Source organism: Eriocheir sinensis, chromosome 4 (assembly GCF_024679095.1).
Source record: "Eriocheir sinensis breed Jianghai 21 chromosome 4, ASM2467909v1, whole genome shotgun sequence".
Lineage (NCBI taxonomy): Eukaryota > Metazoa > Arthropoda > Malacostraca > Decapoda > Varunidae > Eriocheir > Eriocheir sinensis.
In genome coordinates, this window is record NC_066512.1 from 27790164 (window position 1) to 27817663 (window position 27500).

The following is a 27500-nucleotide window of genomic DNA, read 5'->3' on the forward strand; positions in this document are numbered from 1 at the left end:
GAAGAGAAGAGGAGGAGCTAGGGGTGTTGCATGATGATGAGAGAAGGAAGGAGAGGAGGAGGAGAAGGTTAGGGAGGGGTGGAGGTAAGGGAGGTAGGGAGGGAGGCAAGGGAGTAAGGGAGGGAGGTGCATGGCCGCCACCAGAGGGCAGACGCCACTATGGAGCAGCTGGAGAAGGCGGCGCAGATCTTAATGGTCAGTTAACGCCTTTCTCTCACTGTACCGCGGCTGAGCTAAGGGCCAAGGGTGAGATAAAGGGTGAAAGGTCAATAAGGGCTGGGTTTAAGGGTGAGGCAGGGCGTAGATAACCAGGGAGATGACCTTATACCCCTTCGTGTTCACCTGTGCCTTTAGCTCCCCCGTGGTGGGTAATTAACGCCCCGCCAGGTGTGTGTGGGGTGAAGGGTGAGGCAGGGTGAGGCAGGGTCAAGGGCAGGCAGGGTCAAGGGAGGTGGGAGAGAGGGAGGCAGGGAGGGACAGGATGTAAACAAACTCCCTCTTTGTGTATACGTCAGTCACCTCCCTTCCTCCCTCCCTCCCTTTTTTTTTTCTCTCCCTCCCCTCAAGTTTCTCTCCCTTGTCTCCCATCCCTCAAGTTTATCTCCCTTTCCTCCCTCATGTGTCCCCTCCCTTTCCTCTTCCTTCCCATTTTTCTCTCCCTCCCCTCAAGTTTCTCTCCCATGTCTCTCCCCTTTCAAGTTTCTCTCCATTGTCTCCCATCCCTCAAGTTTATCTCCCTTTCCTCCCTCATGTGTCCCCTCCCTTTCCTCTTCCCTCCCACTTTTCTCTCCCTCCCCTCAAGTTTCTCTCCCTTGTCTCTCTCCCCTTTCAAGTTTCTCTCCCTTGTCTCCCATCCCTCAAGTTTATCTCCCTTTCCTCCCTCATGTGTCCCCTCCCTTTTCTCTCCCCCATTCCTCGTTTTTTCTCTCCCTCCCCTCAAGTTTCTCTCCCTTGTCTCTCTCCCCTTTCAAGTTTCTCTCCCTTGCCTCCCATCCCTCAAGTTTATCTCCCTTTCCTCCCTCATGTGTCCCCTCCCTTTTCTCTCCCCCATTCCTCGTTTTTTCTCTCCCTCCCCTCAAGTTTCTCTCCCTTGTCTCTCCCCTTTCAAGTTTCTCTCCCTTGTCTCCCATCCCTCAATTATCTCCCTTTCCTCCCTCATGTGTCCCCTCCCTTTCCTCTTCCTCCCACGTTTTTCTCTCCCATTCCTCGTTTTTTCTCCCTCCCTACAAGTTTCTCTCCCTTGTCTCTCCCCTTTCAAGTTTCTCTCCCTTGTCTCCATCCCTCAAGTTTATCTCCCTTTCCTCCCTCTCATGTGTCCCCTTCCTTTTCTCTCCCCCATTCCTCTTTTTTCTCTCCCTCCCCTCAAGTTTCTCTCCCTTGTCTCTCTCCCCTTTCAAGTTTCTCTCCCTTGTCTCCCATCCCTCAAGTTTATCTCCCTTTCCTCCCTCTCATGTGTCCCCTCCCTTTTCTCTCCCCCATTCTTCGTTTTTTTCTCTCCCTCCCCATAAGTTTCTCTCCCTTGTCTCTCTCCCCTTTCAAGTTTCTCTCCCTTGCCTCCCATCCCTCAAGTTTATCTCCCTTTCCTCCCTCATGTGTCCCCTCCCTTTCCTCTTCCCTCCCACTTTTCTCTCCCCCATTCCTCATTTTTTCTCTCCCTCCCCTCAATTTTCTCTCCCTTGTATCTCCCTTTTCAAGTTTCTCTCCCTTGTCTCCCATCCCTCAAGTTTATCTCCCTTTCCTCCCTCTCATGTGTTCCCTCCCTTTCCTCTTCTTCCCTCCACTTTTCTCTCCCCCATTCTTCGTTTTTCTCTCCCTCCCCTCAAGTTTCTCTCCCTTGTCTCTCTCCCATCCCTCAAGTTTCTCTCCCTTGTCTCTCTCCCATCCCTCAAGTTTCTCTCCCTTGTCTCCCATCCCTCAAGTTTCTCTCCCTTGTCTCTCTCCCCTTTCAAGTTTCTCTCCCTTGTCTCCCATCCCTCAAGTTTCTCTCCCTTGTCTCCCATCCCTCAAGTTTCTCTCCCTTTATGACCCCCCTCCTCACCAAGGGGGGCTATACCCCCCCTGGACCCCCCCATGTAGGGAATTTTCCTTAATTTAGGGATTTTTCTAGGGAAATTTTGGAAGCCCATTTTTCAGTGATTTTGGCTTCCCCCCCCAAACCCCGGTTCCCCACAGTTCCCCAGGCTTGTCTTGGGGGGTAGGGGGGCTGGAGTGGCGGAGGGGGAAGCGGACTTCTTAGAAAGTATTACCAAATTTACTTCCCTTTTCTTCCATCCCCTGAAATTTCTCTCCCCTTCCTCCCTCCCATGTTTTTTTCTCTCTCACCTCTTCAGTTTTTCTCCCTTGCCTCTCTCCCACCCCTCAAGTTTCTCTCCTTTTCCTCCCTCCCATATTTCTCTCCCTCTCTCCCTTTCCCTCTTTTTTTCTCTCCCATCTTTCTCCCCTCAAGTTTCTCTCCCATCTCTTAAGTTTGCTTCCCTTTCTCCCCTCCCAAGTTTTTTTCTCCCATGTCTTAAGTCTCTCCCTTGTCTCCCTGTCCTCCCACCCCTCAAGTTTCTCTCCCCTTCCCCTCCCTCCCATGTTTTTCTCCTATGTCTTTAGGTTCTCTCTCTTGTCACCCTGATCTCTCCCACCCACCAAGTTTGTCTCCCTTTCCCCTCCCTCCCATGTTTTTCTCTCCCTCCCCTTAAGTTCCTTTCCCTTGTCTCCCACCACTGAAATTTCTCTCCCTCCAACTTTTTTATCTCCCACCCCATAAGTTTCTCTCCCTTCCCTCTCCCACCCCTTCAAGTTTATCTCCCTTGCCTCTTCCACCCTGACATTTCTTTCCCTCTCCCACCCCTCATGTTTTTCCCCTCCTCCCTCCCTTCCTTCCTCCCTCCCACATTTTTCTCTCCCCTGTCTCTTCCTGGCTTCTCCTCCACCCCTCAAGTTTGTCTCCCTTTCCTCCCTCCCATGCTTTTCTCTTCCACCCCAAATGTTTCTCTTCCTTGCCCACATTTTATTTCCACCCTTCAAATTTCTCTCTCTTACCTCTCCCACTCCTTAAGTTTCTCTCCTTGGCTTCCTGTCACCCTAATCTTTTCCTTTGAAGCTATGCTCCCTCCCTTGCATCTTTCTTCATTCAAGTTTCTCCCTTGCCTAGTCTCCCACCCTCACCTTCCTCCTCTACCTTACCTTTAGTGATGCTAACCTTTAGTGATAGTTTAAGAGGCATGGGAGTCAGTGCTCGTAAAGGGTGCCTCTTCTCTGTCTCATAATCTCATACCGATCATATTTATTTTTAAATACTGATCATATTTATTTTTAAAAATGTTCACATTCTGGCTCGTGACAACATCTTCGGGGAAACTATTCCACTGATCGATAATTCTTGCAGTAAAGAAATTGTTTATCTTGTGTTGTTCTGTGCCTAGGCTTTGTTAGTTTGAGACTGTGGCCTCTGGTGTGGTGTTGAGTTGGCCCTGCTAGTTGGAGGAATTTACTGTCCCTGACTGAGAATCATGTCATCCTTCCCATTGCCTATACAAGAAGATGAGGAGTCTGCAAGAGGCCAGTAGGCCTATAGCCCTATACAATGCAGCTCCTGCGAATATAACCTCACTATCCATGAATTTACCTTACCTTTTCTTGAATACTATCATATTAGCACTCACAATATGACTGCCAAGCCTGTTCCACTCATCCACCACTTTGTTGGTAAACTAATGCTTGGTTTATTCAACTTATACCACTTGTTACATGTCCTACCCAGTTGTCTTAGCACCAAAACCTTATTAACATCATCCTTATTAAAGTCCTTCATCTATTTATGATTTTCGATCAAGTCTCATCACACTTTCCTTTTTAATAATATAATAATAATAATAATAATAATAATAATAATAATAATAGTTTTATTTTTGCCCAGTGGCACATATATAAATAAAAACAGGACAAGAAAACAAATGAGATGAACCGAGATACACATATGCTTAAATGATTGACAGCTTATAATTATATATGCGTGTGCACGGCACACTTGTGCACAATCTACACGAATAGAAGGCCCAGCCACTCCTGCTGCATAGATCCACATGCTCCCACCCTTATAGTTTATTTCCCCAGCCTCCTCTCCGTCCTCCATGATTCTCCCCTAATAAATTATTCTCCCTGTCATCTTCCCACCCCTTTAGTTTATCTCCCCTGCCTCCTCTCCCCACCCCATGATACTCTCCCCTGTCAAATCTTTCACCATGTCATCTCACCACCCCAGTAGTTGTTCTCCCCTGCCTCCTCTACCACCCTCATATTCCTCTCTACTAAATCACTCCCCATGTCATCTCCCTACCCCTGTTGATTCTCTCCCCTGCCTCCTCTCACCTCCCCACATAATCTCTCCCCTCACATTCCTGTCACCCCTGTTTCCTGTCCACGCTCACTCAGCATTCCTTGCATACCCCCATTCTTTTTCAGTCCACTTCCCCATCCTGCTTGGTGTTTACAGTTAAAGCTTTGGGTATTATATAGATTGAACCATTTCTATGTCTAAACTATGTCAAATATATATTACATTAAGGACTTATAAGTAATAGGACACAAATGCTCTGGAACTATACCCCATACATATTCTGGGACATTTTTGGGCTTACATGCTCTCATTTGATGTCTTTCTTAGTTAAAGGTTGCGGGTATTTCCATGGTGGGTAATTTACGAGCCTAGGGATAGTATTTGTTGTGAGAGCTGAAAGTGTCTGAGGATACTGAATTTAGTCGTAACACCCAACTTCTAACCCTCCCTAAAAAAAAAAATAAATAAATAAAAAAATATATTAATGGGACCAATCTATTATTTTAGTGAGGCATGTTTACTAACCTATTGTTTTAATAGGTGTCCGTTATTATTTTATGGTGTGTTGGACAGTTAGTGCAAGGAAGGCCATCCACTCATCTATGAAACATCTGGGATTAATTTTTTAAGTGTACACAAATTCATGAAGGCCCTGATTAACAAGATCATGTTAGGCAAAGGTAGCAAGGAGTCTCCATCAATTAATCCTGATGGTTACTATTCTGTTTGAAAAAGATACTCAAATAATTGCAAATAGGAGGAGCTTTGTGTGAGAACAGTGGAAATCAGTAAGCTAAGTGTGGGGCAGATAGGTCAGACATGTGAGGAGTTAACCCAGCAGCAGCGGGGATCGTGTTTCTTAATGGTCCCTCTAAGCGAGAAAAATGAGAAAAAATCACCCCTCACACAAACCATTTCATAATATATATCAAAGCATTTGTGATCAGTTTATGTATCATCTATTTTTGGGGGGTTAAATCATGGCACAAATTTGGCCCAGTGCTGCTACACGGTAAAGCCACAAATTTGGCCCGTCGGTGCTACCAGGTTAAGTGAGGAAAACTTCAGGAAAGTGTGGCTAATTCTAACTGGCGAACAAGGTAGTGGATAAGAAAGCCATATGATAAGATTAATGAAATTTTAATATTTTACCATCAAGTTCTTTGCATATCTTCACTACAAAAAATATTTGATAATAATAATAAAATAGGTAATGATGATGACAAGTAAATACTAAAGAAACAGTGTGCAAAAGCTGTGAAGAGCATTGACAAGTGATGTGGAACCAAGGGCAACCATTAATGGCTTGTGAAATAAGGTGGGGAGATATGGCAGAAAACTGAACATGATGGAATGGGAATGGAGGATGCTAAGACATGTAGTTTAGGCCACACCAGTCAGCAATTTTTAAACATACTCACAACATGGTAAATCAGCCTTAACCATAACTCAGACAGTGTTCTGCAGCAAGCAACAGTCTTTCAATTAGTGGATAATGAGCTTACTGGTGCGATATACCTGTTATAACTACTGATGTTAACTAAACCTTGGAACCGCATCTTGCTGGTCACCGGTTCTATCTCCACCGTGGAAAAGCCTATTTGCCTCTTTGTGGGCTAGATCAATCATATTTTTTTTCCCAGTAAAGGAAACAGACCAAGGACTAGCTATATATAAAAAAGAGAAAAATGCCATGAGATGCATCTTCTAAATTCTATGACATGGGCATACTATTTCAGCTACTGCCCTGTTTGCCTGTCACGATATTCCACACTTTCCTCATTTCATTCCTCTGTCTTATTCCATATCATAGCCCCCCCATCTATGTACATATCACTCATGTCCACACGCCTGCAGCAGCTTCCATAGTTCTCGTCACTGATATATACTTTACTGAGACTTTTGGTTGCGTCACACAGGCACCACCTGACCTGGTGACATCAGAACAGCGTCATGAGGCAGAGCAAGTGTTTCTCCAGCTACGCAACACCAAGAACCCCTTCAACTTGTGTCGGCAGCTGCTGGGTGAGTGGCGGTTGTGTGACTACTCTTTTTGTCCCTGCCTTCATGTATCTTCTCCAGTGTTCAATGGAGTTTGGAGGGATTGCCTTTTTATTGGACCCTCCTGGGTGAGTGGAGGCTGTGCAACTCTATTCTTTTAGTCTTCTCTTTGCCTTTATGCATCTTGTTTAGTGTTCAGTGCTGTTTGGAGGGATTGCCTTTGTAACGTCTCCTCTTGGGTGAGTGGAGGCTGTGTGACTATTCTTTCCCTTTTCTTTTTTCCATCTTTTTGCTTTCATGTATCTTCCTCAGTGTTCAGTCCAGTTTGGAGGGGTTGTCTTTGTAACGGCCCCTCCTCTTGGTCTTCCTACAGGGGCTCTCAATTCTGTGTCAGCAGCTGCTGGGTGAGTGGTGGCCTTGTGACTCCACTCTTTTTCCCTCTCGTTTTTTTCACTCCTCTTTGCTTTCATGTATCTCCTTCAGTGTTCAGTGCAGTTCAGAGTAATGGCCTTTGTAATGCCCCCTACTCTTGGTCGTCTTATGGTGGGTCTCAATTCTACTGGGTCATCATTAACCTCTATTCAGGCCCAGGATCAGTAGGCCATATTGCACTCCTGTTGTTTACAGTGAGGAATAAAAGTCATGTTGTGAAATGTGAAAACCTAAGGTGACAGGCTAAACGTGGTCTTATATCCAGAATCAACAAACATACGGACCAGATTGTGATTCAGTCCAGTGATATCAACCATTGACTGCATAATATACCACATCTTTAGTCTGTCACCTCAAGTTTTCATCACATTTTATGACACAACTTTTGTCCCTTACTGCAACTCTATCAACTCTCCCTTTGGCATACCCTCTTCTCCTGACAATGATGAATATGACTTACTCTTCACCTCCCTGCAGAGACCTCCCAGGACACGTACCTGTTGTTTGAGGCGGCCACTCTGCTGCGCGTGGGGGTCATCCGGGAGTGGCGTGACCTGAGCAAGGAGGACAGCCTGCAGCTGCGCCAGTACATCGTGCATTATGTGGTCAACAGACGCAACATCCCCCACTATGTCCGGGAGACCCTCGTTCAGGTGTGTAGGTGTGAAAGAGAGAGAAGAGTGAAGTTGGTAAAAGGGGTGACTACTTTGAGAGGGGGCATGTCTTTAGTGCTTTTATTTTGCTCAAGGGGTCAGACCAAGAGCTCAAAGTAAAATAGATAAATGAATGGAAAAAAGGCTTACACTGTCCTCCTGTTATAAAGAAAGGACACAAAGGAAGAACAAACAACAGCAGACCTGCTGGTCCTTACAAGGCTGTTTGTGACAAGCTACACTATCTAATCAAAGATGGAAGATGAAGGACAGCAAAGGCAAAGGCTCCTCCCCACCCCCCATCCCTCCAGCCAAAGCTGGCAGGAAAGGAAAAAGAACCATGCAGCATGGAAAAACTGCATGGAAATTATGTAGGAAAGAGGAAAGAACTACCATTACTGCTACCACTAACCAGGCGATAAAAGCGGACAAGGACACCAGTATTCAAAAGAACTTAACGTTATTACAACAATGAGTAATATCTTAGCTGCTGGTTGGATTCAAAATACTTGTCTAATGTAATGGTATGCTTTTGGGTAGGTGATTGGCATTATGGTGAAGCGTGGCAGCGTGGAAGATCAGGGGGATGACCGTGGACGCCTGCTGACCGAGGTGGAGCAGCTGATATCCTCGGGTGACAACACAATGGTGAGTTTTGGGGCGTTATACTCCTTTTTTGTTTCTTATGGTACAGGAAACACCAAGGGAGGAATAGAAAAAGCATAAAACAAATATAAACATTAAACATATCCTCTGGTGATGACACAATGATGACTGTCGAGGCTTTTTCACATTCCTTTTATTGCTTTCTTGGTAGTTGCCAGACCTTTCCATGCTTTTTTTTCCTTTTCTTAGTAAGTGCCAGGCTTTGCACATCTATATTTTTTCTTGTTAAGTGGCAGGGTCTTCCTTAATTTTTTCTCGGTGAGTTTTGTTCTTTTGCACTTTTTATTTATTTATTTATTTTTTTTTTATTGTATAGAAAATACCAACATATGAATAGAAAAAACATAAGAAGTGATCAAGTTTAGCGGTCAAATTTAGCTCGGAGAAATCCTAACCCCTTGCGTTCCCCTCGTCCTCGCTGCAGAGAATGATCGGCTGCAGCATCATCAGCGCCCTCATGCAGGAGTACGCCGTCACCGTCAAGTCCACAGATGTTGGACTCACCTGGGAGACTCACTTCAAGGCCAAGAAGCAGTTTGAAGTGAGTAAAAGAGGATAATTTTTTTTAACTTAAGGTAACATACAATCCATTTTGAGCCTATCGTAAAGTTAACCAAAGAGAGAGAATTCACCATTAAAGGCAACATGCTTCTTTAATCATTTACATCTTGGTTATTAGAAGAGGCTTTATCATTTGTTCACACTATCCTTTGCCTTATTTTTATGAAGTTGCTTTATTTTTAGGTCAAACTGTATCTTAGTTGTTTTTTATTAAGTAGAGGATTTATCTTTTGGTCAGACTGTATCCTTAGCCTTTTTTTACGAGAGACTTTACCTTTTGTTGAGTGTGCATCGGCAGCTGTTATTGGTAGTGGGTAAACATTCTTTATTTCGAGAGCTTATTTCCTTATTTCCTATTTAGAGCTTTCCAGAGTACCGTATTTCTTTCCCTGATATGAAGACAAATGAGAATGGTACTTACACCCTGAGCTGAGTAAGGCAACACTTCATCAACTCACCGGCTGTTTCCTCCAGGGCACAGACTTGCGGCGAATATTCCATTTCATCGTGAACCTGTTGGGGGAGGTGGTGAAAGTGGAGGGCAAGATGAGCGAGGAGCTGTCCGCCCTCCTCCTCAAACTCCTGGTGATAGCTGAGACAACCCTCACCTGGTCCTTCATATCCCTGCACTATATCCTTTAAGCGTACTCTACGTGTGTGGGTGGGTGTGGGTGTGAGCGTAATGTTTTATGTGTTGTTATCTCTTCTAGTGTGGTGGTGGTGGTGGTAGGGATGATGATGTTTGTTTTTTATCTAAGCATACATGTTTTCATTACTCTACTTAATCTCTTCTTCTTTATTTTTTCATTTAACGTCCTTATTTTCCTTTATGGTGTTGGACAGGCTATGGGCTGCTTTCACAGTCACTTCGTTTGTTTTGATCGTTACCAATGGCGGCGATTGGCACTATAGTATTTCCACGTGAAACTGTCCGATGGGGTAGTGGCGGCTACAGGGTTAGCCTAGCCCCGCACCTTGCCACACACCCTCAACACCTCTTGCTTCGTCTGCAGCCGCCACCACCCCATCGGCCAGTTTCACGTGGAAATACTATAGTGCCGATCGCCGCCATTGGTAACGATCAAAGCAAACAAAGTGACTGTGAAAGCGGCCCCAAGAGTCTCTCCCACTCTTGACAATCGTAAACTTCCCTCCCTGATGTCCATCCTTCTCATGTCTTCCTCCACACACTGTCGCCAAGTCTTCTTCGGTTGTCCAGCTGGTCTCCTCCCTTCTACCTGTACGTACATAATCACATAAATCTATCTATATGAAACGGAAATAGTAAGTGAACGAATGCTACATTATATAATTGAGTGTCTGGAGTGTTATGAGTACAACTTTTTATATTATAATAACTGGATCTGTTGGTGTTTGTAAGGTGTACATACATAGGTCTTAAATTCCATCTTAATCAACTTCCTAAGAGGGCAGGTTTTTCCTTAACAAGTGTTTGTACTGCCCAAGCGGCTGATGAGTGTGTTTGAGCAGGACCAGAACCCGTCGCTGCGCCCTGGACAGCAGTGGCGGGAGACCTTCCTTGACCCGGCCATCGTGCAGCTGTTCTTCAAGGTGTGTGTATGTGTGTGTCTGTATTTACCTAGTTGTAGTATACGAGATTTGAAGTAAGGTTGGTTGTCTTGTCTCCATATTTTCTTTTGTCCATCTTTGCTTTAAACTCATCCATGTTGGTAGCTTCAATTATCTGCATCTAGACTATTCCAAGTATCAGTGATTCTGTTGGGAAAGCCAAACTTATTTACATCCTTTCTCTTTCTTGTTTTCCTCAGTTTACCTCTATTTACAAAGGGGGAAAGTTTAATTACAAAACTTTTTTTTTTGTGTGTGTGTTTGTTACAGAGTGGGTGAGTGTGTGTGTATCAGAGTGAGAGAGCATGTGTGTGTGTGTGCGTGTGTGTGTATGTGTGTGTGTATTGCAGTGACTTGCCTGATGGGCGAGCCTTCCATAACTCACTCTGCGAGTTGGGGTACCTCTTTGGCTGACTGGTTTAGGAGTGGCTCTCCCGTCTCGCTGATCGCGGGTTCGATCCCCGGCACCGGCAAAACCTTTCCTTGTCTGGATTAATTTCTCGTGTGTTTCATTACATGCAGTGGGAGTGTAGTAAAGAGAAAAATTCTGGCATTTCATGTGTGTGTGTGTGTGTTGCATGAGTCATATAATTGGCAAGCACACGCAATAGTTGGTGTGTGTTGTGTGGTGTGTTGTCAGTAGGCATCACAGTGTTGGTCCATCCTCAGCTGTACTGGCGGGTGCGAGGAGACTGGGACCTGGGCCACCGCGCGCTGAACTGCCTGGTGCAGCTGGCGTCCCTCAACGGTGCCGTCCTCATCAACAGACAGGTCCGCATCAAGTACCTCTCACAGTACCTGGAATGCCTCTTCTCGCTGCTCTCCAGGTGGGTCATGGCGTTAGTTCTGTACACTCTTACATAAGAACATAAGGAGTCTGCAAGAGGCCGGTTGGCCTATACAAGGCAGCTCCTGTAATCCTAACCCCACCTTACCTCACTATCCATGGCTTTATCTAACCTCTTCTTGAATGTATCTATGGTATTGGCATCCACAACATGACTGCCAAGTCTGTTCCATTCATCCACCACTCTATTGGTAAACCAATTCTTGCCTGTCTTTGTTGAATCTGAATTTATCTAATTTAAAACCATTCCTACTTGTCCTACTTGGTTCTTTTACAACCAAAACCCTGTTGACATCCCCTTTATTGAAGCCCTTCATCCATTTATAAACTTCGATCAGGTCTCCTCGCAACCTACGCCTTTCTAGAGAGTGTTGATTTAAATGCTTCAGTCTGTCCTCATAAGGCAAGTTTCTCACCCCCTGAATCATCTTTGTCATCCTCCTCTGTACAGATTCTAACATCTTGATATCCATTCTATAATAGGGTGACCAGAACTGAACCGCATAACTAGTGCTAAGTGAAGTTTGAGGATGACTTCAATGCTTCTATTGCTTACGCTCCTTGAGATGAAACCCAGTACCCTGTTTGCACGATTTTTAGCCTGAATGCATTTAGCCCTAGGATGGAGGTCAATGCTCACTAAGACTCCTAAGTCTCTCTCCCACCCATACCTGCTTAGAGGCTTCGAGGTGATAATTGAAGTATTTGAATAAGCTCAGGGGTTTAAATAGCTATGATGACATCACACACAGTCACACCAGCACCAAAATTTTCACTCAGCTCCTCATCCATGCACACAGAGGCACTCAAATCTTTCTTTCAAGTAATCCCTCCCACACCATATTTAGATAGAGTGAATGTGTAGCTAATGCAAATATAACAAGGCTGCAGTTGGAGGTTAGATAGCTATATATGTAGATCTGTAGTCGATGAAAATATGACAAAGCTTGAATATGAAGTTAGATAGATATATGTGTAATGGCAAAGCTTGAATTGGAGGTTAGAGAGATTTATATGTAGATGTGGAGCTAATGGAAATATGATAAAGCTTCAATTGGATGTTGGATAGATATATAAATAGGGAGGGAATATGGTGAGTGACTGGTTCCCTGGAGTAGCCACGGGTGAGCTGACTTGCCCTTTGTAGTGTACCTTTTCTGTGCACCCCTGTGAGCTGTGTTGTGTGTGGTTACAGCACGGACATCTCTGAGGCTGAGGCGCTGGGGGTGAGCAACATCTTCAGGAAGCTGCTGCTGTTCTTCCCGCCCTCGGTGCTTGTGGCGCTGCCTGAGGAGATGCTGCGGCAGCTCGTGGACAACCTCACCGCCCTCACCTGCAAGTTTGCCCAGGGAGCCGCCCATGAAGAGATGGTGGGTGTCCTGACCTGTTTACCTTTTTCAGTAGAACCTCAATTTTCTGGCCTTTTTAGAACCTCAATGTCTGGCTTTTTTTGTATGGCATAATAATTCAAAGCAAAGTTAAAGAATGACAGATAAAAAGCAATCCTTAGTGTAGAAAAAGGAGATATCTAAAGCATAATTGATAATTGTGCTTGATAGATAATGATTGAATAGATTTTGCCTGATATTATAAATGCCCAATATAAAAATGGCACAATATTATATACAATACCTGATAAAATTGGCTGATATAAATTTAAGATATGAAAAGTTCAATAACAAAAATGATACATGAAGAATGGTGACTAATGAAATAGGTTGATGTGAAAAACCTGATATAAAAAAAGGCCAAAAACAGGACAAAAGAGGGACAGAAATGATATCTGATAAAAATGATGACAAAGTTGTTCAGTATGAAATTCCTGATATGAAAACAACCTGACATAACAGAAGTGCACAATATAAAAGTCCCTCACAGTCACATGTACTACAGAAAGTTGGCTCACTCTTTTCCAGCTGGACCATGAGGACCAGCTGTACATGGAGGCGTTTGAGCAGATGCTGCAGTCGTGGGTGTGCATCCTGCAGGAGAGTAGCAGTTGTAACAGTGCCCAGGTGAAGCAGAGTGCCACCCTCATCTTCGACACCTACCTCAAGTGTCACCTGGCGCCCCCCGAGGGATCCAGAGTGGCGGTGAGTGATCGGTTTTATTCTTATTTATTTCTTCTGTTTTCATCTTTTAACATCAGAAGCAGTTGAGGACAAACTTTATTTACTTTTATTTATTTATATTTTTTAATTATTTTAATTACACTTGAAGAAGCAGTCTAGGATAATCATTTTTTTTATTATTTTTTTCTATAACAATAAGGTATTATAGGCAAACAATTCTTTCTTTCTTTTTTTACTTTAAAAGAATCAGTCAGAAGCAAATAATTTATTTATTTATTTACTTTTTACACAAGAAGAAGCATTGGAGGGCAAACAGAAATAAAACAATGGGAAAAAAAAGCCTGCAAAATTTCTGCTCCCCAAAAGGAAAAGTGGCTAAAGAAAATCTCAAAAGATTATTCAAAAATGATTCATGAGGTGTTTGTCTGTCTCTGTGTGTGTATGTGTATTCTGACTTGTTTTTTATATTTCCACTTGTATATTCTATAACATTTTATCTCCGTCCAACCCCATGAGGGAAAATAAGGACGTTACACAAAAAGAAGAAAAGAAGATTTGATCACGTTTTATCTATATATGAAATGAGATTTGGCTTTCATTTTTCACACCTGCTTCCTCCGCTCCACCAGGTGGATGCCGATGAAATCTCGGAGACTGTACAGACGGATCGTGTGGCCTTCAAGGAGCAGCTGGTCCTCATCGGCCTGTGTGGGAGGCAGGTGGGTGTGGCAGCATGTGGTGTTGGTGAAGGAGGTGGTGGCAGTAGTGAGTGTATTACCTATGCTAGCAGAGGCATTAGTAGTACGTAGTAGTGGACTGATGGTTGAGTTAGCTTAGTCCTTGATGTGTGCCAGGGTTGTGGTGTTCTTGCAAACCCTTGAAGTAGCGCTGTAAACAGGTACCTCTTGTTGATGTGTTTCCTTCCTGAAGTGGGTGGATAAGATTAATTATGTGTTTTAAGTTTTTTTTTTTATATTGTGTTCTTCAAAATTGTGTCATTCAAAGTAGACATGGCCGGGTAATCACACAGACATGGTCTCCTTGATGTGAATAAAGCCCACACTGTTGGACCAAAGATGTATATTCACCAATACAATAATATACATCTTTCATCTTGTGGGTTATGTTCCTGCCATTCAAACTTACATTAAACAAGAATTACTTGTACTATTAGTCCTTCCAAGTGTTACACATATTAGACTTTCCTAGTTAGCTGCAGTGTATAGTCTGGTAGGTAAGTGAATTGTGTTACGAGTGAAGATAGACAGTGGTGAGTCCATGCCCTATGAGTGAGGGATGAATGCTGATGAGTGCTGTGTTTCCCAGGCCCCCGAACACAGCGTGCCTCTGCTGACACAATTGCTGGAGGACCGCATCACCCGCATGCGTGCACAGCTCACCCACATCCACACCAACAACCTCACCATTGCCCAGAACACACAGCTGGACCACCTCTATGAAGACATACACTGGCTGCTTCTCATTGCTGGTGAGTGTGGTGGTGTGGTGTGGCTAGACCCTAAGTAGTGTGGTAGTGTGGCCAGGCTGTAAGTTGAGTGGTGATGAGACCAGATAATAAGGCCCGTATTATAAGACATTTCGTTGCCCAAAAACACCTATTTGACAAGGCTTTCATAGGAGTTGTTGGCATTTCCAGTAGTAGTTTTATGACCCTGGTGGTAGTTCGACCCTTCTATACCATGAACCTGAAGAAACACTCATTAGAGCCCGACTGACCCCCTCTTTGACCTTTAGAAATATTTGATGAGAGGAGCAAAAGTGTCTTATTATACCGGGCTAAGTAATGCAGTGGTGTGGCAAGGGTGTAACTAGTGTGGTGGTTTGGCTAGGCTGTAATAAGTGTGGTGATGTGGCTAAGCTGTAAGGAGTGTGGTGGTTTGGCTAGGCTGTAATACGTGTGGTGGTTTGGCTAGGCTGTAATAAGTGTGGTGGTTTGGCTAGGCTGTAAGGAGTGTGGTGGTGTGGCTAAGCTGTAAGGAGTGTGGTGGTGTGGCCAGATTATCAGCGGCATGGTGGTGTGGCTTGGCTGTAAGGAGTGTCATTATGTGTGGACAGTCAGGACCAGTGCATTTGTGAGGCCTGCTTCTGCTACTTCTCTTTGCCCTCATACTCCTTCATGTTTCAGCTCTTCCCATTCTATTACAGTCGCCCTCAAATAGTATGGTTTCCAATAGTTCGGTTTTGGTTTTATGTGGATTTTCTAAGAAGATTTTTTAGGATTTTTAAATTTCCCAACGACCAGGAAATTTAAAAATCCTAAAAGATCTTCTGTGACAAGCCGTATAAAACCGAAACCGAACTATTGGAAACCGTACTATTTGAGGGATGACTATATTATTATTTTTTTTTACAGTAAAGGAAGCAGGTCAAAGGCAAAAACAAAATAACAAAAAAAAACTTCAAAGACAAAAAAAACATGCTAATGGTCTAATCCCCCTCCCCCCACCCCTTCCCCCACTACAGGGCACGTCACAACCATGGACAACGAGGGGGAGACGGCACTCATCCCGTCCGAGATGGTGAGCTACAGCGTAAGTGCCGCCCCGACCATCAACCTGGAGGCCACCCTGAGGCTCCTGGCAGCTCCGGCACAGATGCCCGCCGAGGTCCCCAACAGTGCTGCATCAGACCCCGTTATAAGGTGCCACTCCCTGACACTTTCACTTGTCTTTCAGTCATTTCAGTCTCTTTTTTTTACTTGTTATCTTTCCTCTGTTTATTTGGATTATTTTTTCATACAGTAAAGGAATCAGCTCAGAGGCAACCCCCCACAAAAAAATAAATAGATAATAAATAAATAAATAAATATATATATAAAGAAAGTAGAAGAAAAAAAAAAAAAAGCTTGCTGTGTATGCTCGAGTCCATTCCGTTCAGCTTTGCATTTTTTCCTCTTCCTTCTCTTTTCCTCTGTTTGTTGGAAGAGTCCAGTCAATTCAGCCTTACATTTTTTCCTTTATCTCTTCCTTTGTTTATTTGAAGTTTGCTCGAGTCCACTCAGTTCAGCCTTTGATTTTTTCCTGTATCTTCCTTTTTCTCTGCTTACTTAAGGTAGAAAACCAGAGAAAGGAAAATGTCAAGAAGAATGATCAAATTTGGTTCTTGAGATCTCATGAAAGAGTTTTAAGTTGCAGGAGAGTGGAAATACAGTAGAAAGTTGAAGGTTTCAGAGTTTTCTTTGGAAAGGGATGAAAGAGTGAAGATACTGGTTAACTCTTGCCATAGTGAGTTGGACAGCGCAGGGTATGGGAATGGGATAAAAGAGAAAAGATACTGGTTAACTTTTGTCATGGTAAGTTGGACAGTGAAGGGTATGGGAGTGGGATAAAAGAGAGAAGATATTGGTTAACTCTTGCAATAGTGAGTTGGACAGTGCAGGATATGGGAATGGGATAAAAGAGAGAAGCTACTGCTTAACTTTTGTCATGGTAAGTTGGACAGCGCAGGGTATGGGAGTGGGATAAAAGAGAAAATACTGGTTAACTCTTGTCATGGTAAGTTAGACAGCACAGGGTATCTTTTTTATTATTATTATTATTTTTATTTTTTTATTTTTTACAAGGGAGGCACTTCAAGGGCAAGAAACGGGAACAAACAAGTTATTGCTGTGTTTCAGGCTGATGAGTATGGTGATACGGCTGTGTGAAACGGAATCTCAAGCGCTCAAAGCCAATCTGGGACACCTGCTCAGCCCGGAGGTGTCGTCGTCTCTCATGTGGTTCCTCAGACGCTTCTGCCTCTCCTACCTGCTGCCTGATGAGTCCTTCTACAGTGAGGCAAGTGGTCCTGCTGTTCCCTGCTGAATCCTCTTCCTAATCCTTCTTATTTTCTTTTTCTTTTTTTCCTTTTTTCCTTTACGATATCTTCTGCTTCTTTGTGCTATCATATGGGCTCTTTTATACCAAAAAAGTCTGCCATTTCCTCCACTTAACAATTCAGTCAAGGTCTTCCCTTATCATTCTCTTCATCTTTCTTCCTTTTCCTCTATTCCTTTACAAAATCTTATGCTTCTGCTTGCTATCTTGTGGTTTCTTATATACCATGAAAATGTTTATCATCTCCTTCACTTTGCAGTTGACAGCCAAGCTCCTCCTTATCATTCTCTTCATCCTTCTTCCTTTTCCTTCATTCCTTTACAAAATCATCTGCTTCTCCTGCTATCTATGCTGTGGGTTTTAATATGCCAAGGAAGTGTCTTTCATCACCTTCACTTTGCAATTTGTTTTCAAACTTCTTCCTCTTCCTATGTCTCTCTGCTTCTGTTTTCCTCATTCTCAACTTCCTCTTCTTTCATTATCACTTATAACCTTCTCTTTTAAAATGTGGAGTGAGGAAGAAGAAAGATAACCATGAATACAATAACTGTGTATGTGAATCAGGACACCAACATGTTTCCTCTTCAACAGCTGAGTGTGGCCCTGACCTCGGCATTTGGGCGGGACTCTGAGGGGGCAGCATGGACCCTCAACTACCTGCTGTCCGTGGTGGAGCAGATGTTGAGGCTGCGCAGTGCTGAGCCTGGCCTGGTGGAGGACACGGTGAACCTCCTCGTCACCATGGTGGACAGCAAGGAGAGGTGAGGACTGGGGCGGTGAGGTGGATTTTTTTTTTCAGCAAGGGAGGCAGTTCAAGGGCAAAAAAGAAAAACGACAATGACAAAACCCTGCTAGATGCTGCTCCAAACAAAAGAAGAAAGAATGAGGTCCTTGTCATCTTTTGTTGTTGAAGTTGAGAAAGAGGAAAACAGAAGCAGAATGACAGAGGAAGAGGAAGAAGGGAGGATGAACAGAATGACAGGTCAATTTCAGGTGGAGAGGTGTCTTGATACTCTCCTCTTAAATGAGTTCAAGTAGTAGGTAGGATGTTTGGTGGTGATAGTGTATGTGGTGTGGTGAAGAGGTGATATGAGAGTATGTGAACAGCAGGGAGAGGTGAGGACATGGTGGTGTGGTGATGATGGTGTTTGTGGTGTGACAGAAAGGTGAAGAGATGATGGTGTGTGCTATGACTGAGGAAGGTGATGTTATGGTGGTGTGTGATGTGACTGAGAGGCATGATGGTTGTGTCATGGAGATATGGTGATCGAAGTGTTTGGTGATGATGGTGTGTGGTATGATGAACAGGTGTAGAGATGATAGTGTGTTCTGTGATTGAGAGAGGTGATGATATGATGTGCAGTGTCTGAGAAACATTGCGGTGATGTGGAGAATGTGGTGTGGTGGTGTTGGTGTTGAGTGTGGAAATGAAAGTGTTGGTGGACAGTGTAGTGGTGGTGTAGTGGGGTGGAAGATATGCCAGCAATGTTGTGTGTGATGTTTTTTACAGCAAGATAAGAGAGACCAAGAAGTAAATAACTAAAGAGGATAATAAGGCTTGTACCATGTTACATCCTCATTTAGTGTCCATGTCTCACAACCTCACATGTCTCACACTAAATGGGGACTTGGAGAATCGGATTGATGCCCTTGGTAATAAATGTTTACGCAGAATCATGGGATATCACTGGAATGACTTTGTGTCAAACTGGCGACAACTCTGTGAGACTGATTTGACACATATTACCTGCATTGTCCGTCAACGCCAACTCCGGCTGTGTGGTCACATGGCACATTACCCAGAAGCTGATCCTGCTCATCGGGTTGTCTCTGTAAGAGTTCATGGCTTGAGCAAATTGATAGATCATTCCAGGAGGTACTCAGGTTCGGAAGGGGCCCTGCATGGAGACTCGTTCGGAGGGACCCCCGGACTTGGCATCGTAGGGTGGGCGAGACAACGCGCCCCCCATCATATGCCCCCATTGATTGATTGATTAATGTTGCATCCATAAAGAAAACAAAGTCAAAAAGAGGGAAAATAGGCTCATGATGTGGAATATAGAGTACTAGACTGTACTGTATAAACACATCTATGAGTTATTTTCCTTATGGGTTGTAAGGAGTAAGTCCATAAAATGCATCTGCACTGTCAACTGAGGTCGGTTGTGTTTCAGGGGCCAGTACCTAGTGAAGACAGAGGGCCTGATGGAGCTGGTGGCCCTGCAGCAGAGTGGCACGCTGGGGGCACTCTCCTCCCTGGCACAGCGTGGACTCATGCAGGTAAGTTGCTATCTCTCAGAAGCGTTCCAAGTAGGTTACGAGTGAATGTTCTTGCTACCTAAACACTGTACAGTAGATCCTCTATTCAGCGTGAGACAGGTACTAGAAAAATTTGCACTAAATGGAGATGTTATTTCAATGGGATTTATTGAATGGGGACTGGTGGAACTTTCTTTGTGTGTGTGAAGGAGTCAGCTCAAGGGCATGTGATAGTGAAGCCCTTGAACAGAAAGGTGCTAAATGGAGGGTCTACTGTATAAAACAAATGTCACTGTTAGCCTCTCTTGTGGTCATGTCTGGATCTCAATGATAATAATAATTATAATAATAAAATAACACCTGCTGCAGGGTCTGGTGATGTGTGCAGCTGCTCTCGGAGACCCTGATGCACGCACGCAGTTCTGGACACACGTGCTGGACCCTCCTGTCACCTCCTTCAAGCAGCTCATGGCCTCAGAGACCTTCACCAAGCAGTACCAGCAGGAGGACATGAAGAAGCAGGTCCTCTACCACATCGACAACTTCATTGGTAAGAAATGTGCAGGCTTTGCATTTTCAACTTATTCGTCTTTTCTTTTCCTTTGCCTCTTTCTCTTGTTTCTCTCCTCATTATTGTAGCACCAGCAGGATATGAAGAAGCTTGTCCCCTACCACAGAGAAAAATTCATCAGTAATAAATGTACAGTTTTTAGTTTACACGTATTTGAGCGATCCCTCTTTTAGTACTGTTGCTCTTTTTCTCTTTCTCATTGTTCATATACTTGTGTATATCTCTAGGGTGTTTAACTAAGGCATCACAAAACCATTATGTAATTATTTCCTGTGGCATGTATGAACCGAGTGAGTGAGCCATGTGTTTCTTGTGTCCATGCAGGTGCAGTTCAGGGGTGCCTCATGCCCACCGCCCAGTGTCTCTTCTCGTGGCTGGTGGGGGTGCTGGGGGACAGTGTGCGACTGCTGGACATGTACCACAACTACCCCACAGTGGTGGAGACAGTGCTGGAGCTGTTTGTGGAGTGTGGCCGCCGCATGTTGTGCTACCTTACACCGGTGGGTCCCTGGGGTGTTCTTTGTTGTCTTAGTATCAAATCAGTATAGTCAAAAAACATATGAACCCTTTCCAGTTTTATCTTGCTTCTCATCCCTCACAACACCTTCCCAAAGAACATAGAAACCCCTGGTATTTTACTCATGCTCCTCGTTCTCCTCAACTTCTTCCTCAAGAACAAACAAACCCTTGCCATTTTAGTCTTGCTCCTCATCCTCAACACTCTCCCTAAGAACATGCAAACCCTTGCCATTTTAATTTTAGTCTTGCTCATCCTCCATGATACTTTTCCCATCACAGAGCGCCAGTAAGCAGCTTTACGAGGCGTCGGTGCACTTGGTGGGCACGTACGCCAAGCACAACATTGGGCGCCGCACGCTGGAGGCCCGGGGAGAGGAGGACCAGTGGAGGGACCTGCAGCTGCTCATGGAACTCCTCACCTCACTACTGTCCAAGGTGGGAAGCCTTGGCCACTCTCAGCCAGCCTCAGCCATTGCATCACAGCCATCTTGCTATCTGTCTATCTATGAATATGCCTCCGGGAACTCCTGGTCTTATTTGATGGCATCTTAATGGTGCTACTTTAGTATGTGGTCTACCTTGCCATTTCTACTTTAACGTGCGGTTTACCACTGTATTTACAATTCATTGTGCAGTCTACCTCACTCCAGGAACCTTATACTGCAGGGTAATGAAAAACAAGCTGAATAGTGCTGATTGCAGTAACTGTTAGCAGAATGAGTTGAATTGATGTTATTGGCTTCAATGCAAGGAGGACGTAATGATGTTGGTGTTTTGTTGATTGTCCTTTTATATAGACTGGTCAGGAGCACTCAGGTAACATGAAGTAATGACCTGACTGTGGCCAGGTAATTACAGAACCTTTTTCACATTCCTACTCAATGATTGGCAATAGAGTGTTTCTGTCACTCCGTTCCACATAAAAGTAGCGTCAGTCAGAGCCTTGCTTGAGACCGAAGACCCAAGGACCATCAGTTTTACGGCCGTGGTTCCTGTTGTTGTGCAGTTACGTCACTGTCTTTTGAGAGGGGAGCACTGTTGCTGTTTAACATTCTCCCACAGTTGTATTTCCGTTGACCAGCAAATCATGAAGTAATGACCTGACTGTAGTCAAGACAGGTCTGAAGACAGGTTAGGTCATTTAGGTATCAGGTTAGGAGCACTCAGGTAACAATACAACATCAGATGAGGTCGTAGGAGACAGGTCAGACAGGTAGACCACACACTAAAGTAGCACCACACTTGGTGCATACTGGGGTAGACTACAAATACTGCGTTAGACCACATACTAAAGTAGCACCATCTTAACTCTGATAATCCATACTTAACCTTGTAATAACTTTTAGAATTTCTGCTGTACAGTGTAGTTAAATTTGCACAGTAGTGAAGGCAATAATTCTTGAAGTGTTTTCAATTTTTTTTTTCAATCTTCCCTAAGGACTTCATTGATCTGGCGCCGTCAGGTCACGGGGAGGACCAGGAGGTGGTGGCCGCGGCGGATGTGTGTCTCTTCGGCCTCAACATCATCATGCCGCTCATGTCTCGGGACTTGCTCAAGCTGCCCTCGCTGTGCTCCCAGTACTTCAAGATGGTGACCTTCATCGCCGAGATCTACCCCAGCAAGGTGTGCATGTTGCCTGAGGAGCTCATGAAGGTAAGTGCAATTGGTTCACTGGTACAGGTGTAATCATAAAACTGATCAACTCTACTGTAAACTCACTGCCACTTGACAGCAGGTCTCCCCTGTTAGTTTATCCACCACTCCCCTCTCTCCCATACTCACCCTCCATTCTCCTCCTGCCTCATTTTACTTGCCATAAGGGAAGGAGCTGCCAAGTTGTGAGTCCAAGAGTAATATACATTGATATACCTCTCAGGCCATGCTCCTTGAGCACGGCTAAAGATCAAAGTTGACATGCACATCCTTTCACAGCTGGAATGACCAAGAATTGTATGATTTGTGTGTAGTTGATAGCAAACATTGATATATATATATATATATATATATATATATATATATATATATATATATATATCTATATATATATATATATAGATATATATATATATATATATATATATGCCATTGCCCTTACTTTCCTTTGAAGGAGTAGTTAGGTTTGTAGGTGGGTCACTCATGACTGTCTTTGCCACAGAACCTCCTGGCATCCATTGAGCTGGGCCTCACCAGCTTTGGCGCTGATGTAGGAACATTGTCCTTTGACTTCTTGGTGGTCCTTGGCTCATACATCCACAAGAACTGTGGGCCAGAGTTGCCTGTGCGGCAGGGACTGCGGCCGTTCCTCAAGGTAATATCCTGTCCTTGGCAAGCCACTTACTTTGCATTGGTGACCTAAAATTTATTGAATTAATGATGTTTTCCCTGAAGATTATGCTCTTATAATATCACCTTGGTGTATTCTTACTAATCTTTGTGTTCATTGCAGCTTGTACTGGATTTGATATTGTCCCAGCAAATCAATTCTGACCTGCTCCAAGCAGCCTCAGCAGCACTCTACACACTCATCTGCTGCTTCCAGGTGAGTGTTAGCCACTGCTCAATGTGAGGACATTGTGTACTGAGTGATCTAATGTGATGGTGGTGGTGTGCACCTGGAATGTGTGTTGGGTAGGTGAAGGAAAGGTGTGATTGGCTGCACTAATGTGGGAGTGGCATTATGCTTTGGTATGTTTTGTGAGGATGCCATGTACTGATTGTGATGGTCCCCCACACAGGCAGAGTACCAAGAACTGGTCCAAACACTCCTGCACAGCCAGACGGACCCCACCACTGGGCAACGCCTGGCGGAGTCCTTCACGCAGCTCACCACCAACGTGGAGCTCACCGCAGACCGCATCAACAGGATCAAGTTCAGGGACAACTTTGAGAAATTCATTGCCAATGTCAGAGGCTTTTTACTGGTCAAGTAAATCCTTCGGTGATATGTACATATTTTTAAAGCAGACAAGCCCATGACTAATGTTCAGTATAAAGTTTTATATCGTAAACTTTATAGAAAATTCTCTTTCTCTCTCTTTCTCCCTATCTCTCTTCCTCTCTCTCTTTCAGTATGTCTCCAACCTTTCAAAGTTTCCTAGTGCTGTGATGTATCACTTGTAAAAACTAATGATGAGCTTCACAAATACTGGATATCACGTCTGTACAGCAGGTGGAGGCTGGGCGTTGCGGCTCCAGCCGGGGCGCCGGCAGGAGGCACTGGCAAGATTCACACAATTTAATTATTAGTAGAATTTTTATATAAAAGACCTTGAAGCTTAATTTAGGTTTTTTAGAGAAGTTGGTTCAGATCCGAGGTCAGTGTGGCCTTCCTCAAGCTAATTTCTTGTGTTGCGTCCACTGCAGGTTCCTAGAGGGTGAGAAGTTGCATTGCATTTTGTAGAGTCTTGGTGCAGTGAGGGGGTGGCCTCACACCTCAGTTAAGATACTTTGATCTCGTTTCTGTAGCTTAGCTGTAGCCGTTAGCCTGGATTTTAGCATTTCATGGCCTTGAGGTGTCGCAGGCGTGGCCGGCTGGCAACGCTGCATTGTCCGCCGGAGTGACTCGCCGGCGGTGCGGGACGGCAGCATGAGTTACTTTTAAGTAGTGAACAGTCTTGCCTTCCTTTGCTTCCAAGGAAGTTAATGATGTTTTCTTACATTTCCTAAAGTTTGTATCCATAACAAGCAACTATAGTCCTCTCCCAGTGGACCTGGGACAGCCGAGGCCTGGAGCACTGCCGGCTGGGACAGAGGAGTGTGCCGAGCCGTGCCGCAGAGTGATGCATTAGGGGTGTGAGTTGTGTGGGAGGAACACACAGCAGCCTTGGGATGCCACCAAGTGTTAGCCTGACTTGTTGCTTTAGGACCAGGACTCCAACCAACCAATGGCTGTGTTATTATTCAAAACTATCGCACTAAGTCCATTATTCATTTTTCATAATTATATCTTAACTGCACATGTTTTTCATCTCTCATAGATAGTGATAAGCCAGTATGTAGTTGTCATGTCAGCTTTGTACATATATTATTTAAGACACAGGTATCGTACTCCAGTAAGGCATCATAATGAATGTTACGTGTAAGTTCTGTCTTGGTAGTTCCCGGAGCAGGAACCTGTGACTGGTGCTGCCTTCTGGTTCCAGCTACACCTACAGAAAGAGCATAATTAATAAATTTTCACTTTTTTACTATAATATTTGACAAATATTGTATTGTCACTGGATATGAAATTGTGCAATTTGTTGTGTCGACAATTCAGTTTTGGAACAGCTGCTGTGGCTGAGCTACACCACCACAACAGCAGCTTGTGGTCCATGTCACTGCTGTGGCAGAAAACTTGGTCTGCCAACAAGTGCTTCAGTTTATGATGATGCATAATTTTGGAGTGCCTCTGCTAAAGTGTCTAAGGCTCATGAATTTGTCATTCATTGACTAAAAGCATTGGCTTCATGCATATATTTTGGAAAGTAATTTGTCTACAGGAAACAATGTTTAGAGTTAAACAGATGGCCCTGTTACAAAGGATGCTGATCAAGCTAAGATTTTAGCATGATCTAACCTGACCTGACTAAGCATCCAACACCCATTAGTGCAGCAACTCCTTGAGAATCTTCTTGTCTCCTTCTTTAGCACATCCTTGCTTCCTTCACACACGCTGATGACCCATCACATGCTTCACACCTAGAAAGAATTCATTCACTTCCCACCACCACCATCATCACCACAAACAACCATCTCCATGTCACTGCCTCCACTGCATTTGAACCTTAGTGTAGGTGTCAGTAACACAAACTTTCCGTGTGTGTGTGTCTGGTGGACTCTGTCGTTAAGGGTCGTGGATGATATTCCCTGGCAGGGATTGTAGATGTTCTTGATGAGTTAGTCTTGAAACAGGTTATGCTGTTTATGTTGCTGCTTGGCAGTGTCTCAGTGAACATTAAGAAAAATTATTAATATTGATATTCATGGTTTGGTTATGAGTTTTTTGTTGTGTTTGTTTTCTTGTTACTTTGTTTCCTTGACTTCAACCAAAGATATTTTATCTTCCCTTTGTATTGTATTATCAGATATGAAATTGGCATTGTTTATATACTTTTGATTATTTTGTTTTTAATATCAGCTGGTACTAGCTTACCACAGCAATGTTTTAAGGATCTGACTTGCAGCCTTGTTGTGCTGTAGGTGGTTTCAATTTACTCATTTTATTTTTCATGTGTGTGACATAAGTCTCCAGACAATGTTTATGAGTACTGAAACAGTCTGGCTTTTTAAACCTGCTGTTCCCTAAATCTCTCTTGTTGCATCCAAACATTGGTTGTTGGCATGTTGCCAGTCTGGTGGTAGTTAAGATGAGGAAAGTGCCAAGTGACTGGTGCATAGTGGGAGTGTCTGGACAACAGAAGTGCAAGCTGGACCTGTGACAACTACACAACCTCTGTATCAAGCCCGCAGGGACTGTCCTGCCAGAACAAACACGACATGCAATGCATTTTCAGAAAGACAGACGCCCTGTCGAGGGTAGTGGGCAGCACCACCCACAGGATGACAAGCCAGTCAAGAAAGGAAAATGTTGCTTAATTCTTTGCCCAAAAATTAGGTTGATAATTACTCATGTCTAGCCAATAAGTTGATATTAATACACTTTTCTAATGAGGCCTCGGAAGAGACTTGGTAGTGTGTCTGTACAGTGTTGGGTCTCCCCCGGGACCCACTTCACTCCCACACACAAAAGCTTTATATAATTTTAAAACAAACTCTTGACTTTGAAATGTAAGGATAGTTTTAATTATTGTCACAAATTGGTTGCATCCGTCACGAATAGAAGTGAATGTCAACTTACTAGTTAATCTTGTTGTTAGTTGTGGTCGGCCTGATTCAGTAGTGCTTCAGACAAGCCTCACTGTACAGCAACTCAAGATTCATATCACATTGTATATTTAAATTTCTACGCTAGTGTTTGCAGCTTCTCCATTGTAGGTTGATGTGTTGGTGTACACAAGGTAGAAAACCATTTTCATTGTATGATGAACTACTGAAGGTAAAGAACTTTATTTTTTTATTTTAAGTTCAGTTTTATATTAATTGTGTGTCTGTTGAAGGAGTAACAGTATTAGATTAGTCTGTAACGAGGTGCTTGTGTTTAAATCAGTAACTTTGTATACAGATGAGTCCATGGTAGCCTTCTCTGACCATGCTTGAGGAGTACAGGCAAGGACCGCTGGTGAGGCGCAAGTGGCCTCTCCCCGCGGGGAGCCGGGCCCGTCCCCACGCAACAACGCACTTTATCTGGTTGTGACAATCCATAATACCGTCCTTCCTTCTGTGTCTCACCTCCCCTTGCATTAACCAGTAAGCTAAGATGTGGCTTTCTGTGTAAACTTTGCTGCTGTGTGCTGGACGTCTTCATAAGACAAGCTGGAATAAGAGGGGCATTAGGTGCGTCACGTTTTAATGTTATGTTCTGTTGCTTTTGACGCCGAGGTAGCTCCTTTCAGTGAAAATTATTACATATTTATATATTTATTAATTTATTATTTTTGTTTTGTCAACCTATCTTTAGGTTGTAGCGGAGCAGAGCCAGAAGTCTGGCCCGAAAATAGCGTCACTGGAATTGTTTCCCAGGTAACATTTAAAAGTATTTGGTCAAATGTAAAATTGCATGCATGTGTGGAAGTGCGCGTGTATGGGCGTGTGTGGGTGTCAGGTGGTCCTCCCAGGCACTGTGGGAGACAGCGCTGGTGACAAATATTCCTGAGTGCTGTAAGTACAACTATCTCTTAATAGAGCTTATGAAACCTGTCATGTAGTTGACTTATTGACCTGACCTGACCTGATGTTTTGCTGTGCCTGTGGTCGGCGGGGATGCCCGCCATCCACTCATTCAGTGCTGTATTCCCCCCAGCAGTGCTACAGAGTGACAACCCCAAATAGTCCACAGTTCACCTGGTGACTATTTCCCTACACATGGGTGGTTAGCTTCATAGCCCTTCTCAGGATTGGCTTGCAACACAACCATATGGAATAAATTTAGTGTCACCTTCAGGAATGGGGAATGGTCAAGGTGAGTTTGCTTTTATCACATGTTGGGGTTAGTTTGTAAGTGCATGATGTAGTGGACTTTTCTTTTAGTGAATCGGTTGTAGACTATGTAGTCGAGGACATGTTG

At 44.0% G+C, this 27500-nt stretch overlaps 1 protein-coding gene across 1 annotated transcript; it reads left to right on the forward strand.

Moving 5' to 3' along the window:
* The first annotated feature begins 94 nt into the window (after positions 1-94).
* LOC126981711 (exportin-4-like) lies at positions 95-27134 on the forward strand. The gene is made up of 23 exons (XM_050833151.1): positions 95-195; positions 6247-6352; positions 7238-7413; positions 7954-8061; positions 8504-8620; positions 9115-9271; positions 10100-10212; positions 10900-11057; positions 12273-12447; positions 12994-13170; positions 13779-13868; positions 14476-14638; positions 15634-15811; positions 16787-16946; positions 17577-17746; positions 19160-19265; positions 19614-19794; positions 20140-20315; positions 20614-20769; positions 21773-21988; positions 22491-22643; positions 22782-22874; positions 23071-27134. The coding sequence occupies exons 1-23, from the start codon at positions 160-162 to the stop codon at positions 23263-23265; spliced, it is 3360 nt and encodes a 1119-aa protein (XP_050689108.1). The 5' UTR covers positions 95-159; the 3' UTR covers positions 23266-27134.
* The last annotated feature ends 366 nt before the right edge of the window (positions 27135-27500 follow it).